Below are 6,000 nucleotides of genomic sequence, written 5' to 3' on the forward strand. Positions count from 1 at the left end.
GGTGTCAATTTGTTTCTCAAGAAACAAAACATAAAAAAACATTCACAAACAACCTCCGAAGATCAGAAGCTTCCTACTCAACCCCAAGGACAATTTAGGACTCAAAACACCGGGAGTTTGCCGTATTATCTGCAAATGCAGTAAAGCATACATTGGGCAGACAGGCAGGACAATAGAACAGCACTGTACAGAACACCAAAGCTACATGAAGAATTTCCATCCGGAAAAGTCGGGACTAGCTGAACATTCATTCAACGAGGGCTATAGACCAGATTTCAGCAACACAGAAATCATACCCAAAACTTCAAACTACTGGGACCGCATTATCAAAGAAGTAATAGCCATTCATGAAGGAAAATATATCTTAATCACAACACGGGACTCGAACTGGTCTCAGCCTGGCTAGCGATAGTTAACCAGAAGCACGGATGCAGCAGACACGGTACCCGTGAGATCACCCCTCCACGTAAATATACACACCGGGTTGATGCTCAGGACTGCACTTCTACCCTGAAGATGAGAGTGACGTTAGCTCTCGAACGCTTGGAATCTTTTCCACAACTCGTCTGGTCGATAGCCCGAGAGAATCTTTTCATCATTTGTCTCCGGGAAAGCTTCAAGACTTACCACAAAATATCTTGCTGGCTGGGAGAGGGAAGCATGTATATTTTCTGTCACCAACAAGTCAGTTTTATTTTTATTGTGAAGGGTTTGCTTGAGGGAAAGTTTCAGAAAAGCATCTTGCTGCCTCTTCCTTGTAGGAGGACAAAAAGGACTATAGAAGAGGAATGTTGAACTTTTCCAGTGAAATGAGATATTTTGTTGTGAAATGAATGGTGAAAAGCGTCGAAATTTTGTGCCCTTTTAAAGTGAATTCATTTAGAAACATTTCATTGTCACGAAATAAAGTTGAAAAAAGGATTGAGAAATTAAGAGGCAATATCAACGAGTAACCAAAAGTGAAAATTGTTGGTTTTACTGCAATAGATGAAAGTCTCTTTGGTAACTCAGCTGTATTTATTCGTGGATGCTATTCTTAACTAAATGTGATAGAAGAACTGCTTAACATGATTTCGATATAAGCCAACACTCGTCCAAAGTAAAAATACTCTGTTCTTGATGATTTTGAAAACAGGTGACAAAACTTCAAATCACTCTTGAGTGATTATAAGCGTGCAAAACCTACCTTCAATGGAAATTCTTGAATTAAAATGAGACTCATTATTGAAATAGAAATGTTATGAGCTGAATTTTCTTAGATTTTTCTCATATCTTCCACATCAGGAAGAGTGATGATATGAAATCCGGGATTCGAACCCAGAAACATTGGCATACTAGCACAATGTGATACCCACTCCACCACGGAGGCCAGTCGGTGTCACTACGAGAATATATTTTAGTTTTATTTCAATAAAATATACAAGAATTATAATTTAAATATTTATCATTACAAGTACACACATACGTAATTGTTTAACCATTCAGTTCTGAACATGATGACATGTAAAGAGGATGAGAGGGAATTCTACCCTATGAATTTTGTATCCCCCACCAGTTGCTAATTTTTTGTACTGGAGGTGGGCTGTATGTAACATACTGGTTCTGCAAGAGTAATTACCAGATTGAATGCCGCTTTCCCACCACTAGGAGTGAACCCGAAAGTTTGAGACTTCAAGGACTGGAGTTCGAGATGTGCGGAACAGAGGGTTTTCACATTGTCGTTATGCAGCCCTACTTACATATTGAGTTTGACATAACTGGTGTATAGGACCGGTGGCAGCCCACCATCATGAGGAAATTGGGGAGCTACGAGTTAGTAGCATACTTCGGTCTCGGAAATCTCCAATAACGGCTGAGGGTTTGACATGCTGACCCCCACGTCACCCCATTACTGGTTGAAGATCTCCACACCTCTAGGTAGGATTGTGGGAGGGAGACTGGAAGTTGGAAGATAGGCGAAAGCCCTTCCAGGGATGACGAGCCACGGATTATTATTATATAACATTAGAAGTGAAATTTGTAATCATCACACACAATCTATAAAAATCTTTACAAAGGATTTAATTACAATTTAACACTCACCAACATCTGTCATCTTTGCAACTCCTGAGGAACATATTGATTGATTTGGGCATCCTTGACATGCACTTGCCTTCCCCGCTGACTCACTTTGTGTACCAGGGCAATCTGGGGAAATACCATACTCTTATTGATAAGAAACCATATCAACAAGTTCTGACTCTATTAGGCTCACATGCAACACAATAAAAATGGGTAATGGTTCCAATTTCTTTATGAATTTTCCAAATTCTCATAGCAGAAAGACTAATTATTGCAGAATTTTCGCAATCATTGTAACACAAAATTTGAACCTTCCTTAAAGTAATGAGCATTGTTTGGATATCGAAAAAAGTTATTTATGTTGAAAAAAACAACTTTAAAATTTACCTTACGCAAGCATGCGTGCTCCCCATGGACAAGGCTATAGATGCTGTATTAAGTATCATAGACTAGTGGCAATGAATGTAGAAGTTAATTTGGAACCTTCCTGAAACTAATCAGCACAGTTTTCATTTCAAAAAAGTCCAATTTATGGGTAAAATAAAATGTTGTGCAAAACTCCTCATTTCGCATGCTTGATGCATACTATGAAAGCATTTATGGATATCATTTTAATGCTAAGAGGGATATCATTTTAATGCTAAGAGAACTAAACCTGACCTGCCTAACCTAACCATGAAAGCATGTATTATTAAAATTCTAACGAAACTAAACTTGACCCTCCCAACCTAACTACGAAAGCATGTATTGAGCAAAATCTCTGTACATTTTGGAGGCAAGAATTATATGGAAGTGAAAAACCAGTGTCAAGGAAACATGCAGTTAAGTAATCGCTAAAACTCTGCAGTATGTGTTAATACGTAAATCGAAATCTAATCATGTAAGAAAATGCACGATTAGGTATAATTACAGAATACCGGGAGTATCTCAGATTGCTTTCAAATTTGGTATACTCACTAATTTTGACCTCAAAATCACGAATCTGCAGTTAAAAATTGGCGGTCACGTCTAGAAAATGTTAAATACCGTGCATACATTACCCCTATGATTGTCCATACTAATGGTCGCCATGTTTGATAATGTGAACAAGTGAAGTTCGCTATCCGTTCCATGGAGCATTGCTTTACATGTGACAATATGGCATCTTCAGTAATGTGGAAAACATACTTGACACACGAACCATTCACGTAGCCCCACGAACCATTCACGTAAGGTTAGGTTAGGTTAGGCAAGCATAGTTAAATTTCAGGGTATTCATAAACATAGTTTTTGAACGCTAATCATTGCAAAAAAATGTTCTTTCCTTCATAAATCATTGGTGTTTACTTCGTTCACAGACCCCCTTATTACTACTTATTTTGCATTTTCTAGACATGACAGCCAATTTTTAACTGCAGGTTCGTGATTAGGATGCCAAAATTAGTGAGTGTGCTGAATTTGAAAGCAATCGGAGATACTCCCGGTATTCTGTAATTGCTCCCACAATGAAATTGCAATAAAACAAAAGGAACTCTGGCTTAAAAAGGGGACTAGACATACTAGCAAACTTACTTAAACATTTTTTTGTACAGTAAATACTCATATGCAATTGCTTTGGTTACATTTCTTGCTACAGATATGTATTTTTTTATTGCCCCTTCTCATACTCTTATCAGGTTATTCCACTTGGAGGCTCTGGGAAGGAAGAAAAGATGAATCACTGAAAGTTTGAGAAGCTATAAAAATGAAGACCCAAGTTAGAGACAAAAAAATGTACTATGTGGTTTCTCACCACTATATAGTGCCAAGTGTCATCAAAATCTGAGAGCATGGTTCCCCAACCCCCCCTTTTTTTGGGATGAATTGACATGGAATGACCCATAATTAAGTAAATTATCTAAGACTATCATGCAGGGTACCATGCTAGTACAGTTTTATAATTTCGGTACTAGTTCCGTTTGGTCAAAACAGCTATAACTCACTTATTTCGTCCTTTTTAACATTTCTACTTACTTATTCTGCATTGAGGAACATTCTATAAGGTATAATTATGAATCTATCACAAAAATAATTTCAATTTTTCATGTTACGAGTAATTATTGATGTTCGTTTTCTTCGCTTGCATGACACACAATATGGCGGGAGCGTTCTGGACCATCATGCGTCGTGCTTGTGTTTTGTCGATTTGGAGTGGTTATGCAGTGTTTCCACCTTCGAAACCAAAAAATACCTACTCATACCTAAAATGTGGGGTCGTTGTTTTATGATTTCTCCTAGCACAAAGACTAATTATCGTAGAATTTTGGAAAAAAATTGTCACACGAAATTAGAACCTTCCTTAAAGTAATGAGCACTGTTTGGACTCGAAAAAAGGTTATTTATGTTGAAAAAAAAACTTGAAAATTACCTTACGCATTTCTCATGGACAAGATATTGTTTGTCGACAAGCGACCGTAAATATCGTAGAAGCGTGGGAATGAATGTAGAAGTAAATCGGAACCTTAGTAGAATGGGCCCAAGTTTCTTTTGTTTTATTGCGATTTCATCATGCTACGAATGCAATTTTTACATGGTTCGATTTCGATTTAAGTCTGTTAACACATACTACGGAGTTTTAGCGGTAAATCGAAATCGAACCATGTAAAAATTGCATTCGAAGCATGGTAAAATCGCAATACAACAGGTAAGACTCTAGTTTACGTCCTTTTCCTAAGGAATACGTGTCATATATCGTTGGAGAGGTTATTTTATAAGGAAGTCAACAAAGTAAATCCCAAGGCGAGGAAAAATTTCCTGGAGGAGAAAATCGAGAAAAACCGATGTTGTCCGGATATGCGTGATTGAACGTACTGAGGACATTTTTCGATGATGAAGCACATATTTAGGGGTGAAATGAGTGTTAATGGAACCTAACCTAACATGCCTAACCTAACCTCGTAGGCAAACCTCGTTCCTGTGAATGGTTAGTAACAGAAAGTGTAAAAAAAAACTTACTTACCCTGCGGATGCCGGAGCCCCGACTGTTTGCTAGCACGGTTTTATAAACGGGCAAGAAGGAGTGCGAAGAAAGACGTAAACGTGCAAGAAGGAGTGGGCAAGAAGGGCGTAAACTAGAATCTAGCCATACAACAAAAGGAACTTGGGCCCCGAACTTCCACAAGTCTAAAGAAACTGCATTCGGTAAGTAATTTCCCCTGTAAATTTTAAGAAATTAGTTTCCGGAAAGTTTACCATAGATTATTTCCGTGAAAAAAGCGAAATGCCACCTTCAGCAATGTTTCTCAATGCAGAATACGTAAGTAGGAATATGGAAAGTGACATAAATAGAGAGTTTCTTGCGTTTTCCGGATACGGAAAGTTTACCCTTTTATTCATTATGAAACCTTACAACATCTAGATCAGGATCGACCTATTACAAAGGTTCATTACTGCTTCCAAACTGCAAATAGCACACAAAATATGAATATATTAAGGAAGGGATGGAAATATAGAGTATTCAAATGCAAATCGCAATTGCACGTATACTTACGTTCTGGTATATTTGTTACTTCAGCCATCTTCTAATGCAATATTTACCAAATCTCGCTAGCCTAACCTAACAACTTAGCCTAACCCAACAAATTCACCTTGGGTTGCAAGGTTGCTGTAGTGTTGTGCGGTAAGGGAGACCCGGAATAAGTGCGCAAAGTAAATATTATTCGGCAAATTGTCCATAACAATTTTAACAAATTTTGCTTTTGTATATTATTTATGTGTTATTTTCGGAATGCGCTTTTAAGTATGCTCGTGTAAAGATTATCAGGAGCTTGTCTGGCGTTTTGCTAAAATTCCTGAAGCTCTCGTTACGTAAAACAACGAGGATAAACATTGCGATGGAGAGGGAATTTCGTCGGGAAAATTAAGGCTGCTTGTTATGTTGTTTTATGTTCAAATTGTCAGAAACAATAACACGAAGTTCAT

The 6,000-nt window shown here is 37.7% G+C and overlaps 1 protein-coding gene across 1 annotated transcript in view; it reads right to left on the reverse strand.

The window, feature by feature from the left end:
- Positions 1-5,703, reverse strand: part of Nubp1 (NUBP iron-sulfur cluster assembly factor 1) — a 28,257-nt gene extending 22,554 nt beyond the window's left edge. Inside the window, exons 1-2 of the mRNA XM_083134940.1 lie at positions 5,570-5,703; positions 2,083-2,187 (exon numbers count right to left, since the gene is read on the reverse strand). Coding sequence (XP_082991066.1) covers positions 2,083-2,187; positions 5,570-5,597 — 133 coding nt within the window. The 5' untranslated portion in view covers positions 5,598-5,703. The remainder of the gene's footprint in view (positions 1-2,082; positions 2,188-5,569) is intronic.
- Between the last annotated feature and the right edge of the window lie 297 nt (positions 5,704-6,000).

Source organism: Lepisma saccharinum, chromosome 14, assembly GCF_977018435.1.
Source record: "Lepisma saccharinum chromosome 14, izLepSacc3.1, whole genome shotgun sequence".
NCBI lineage: Eukaryota > Metazoa > Arthropoda > Insecta > Zygentoma > Lepismatidae > Lepisma > Lepisma saccharinum.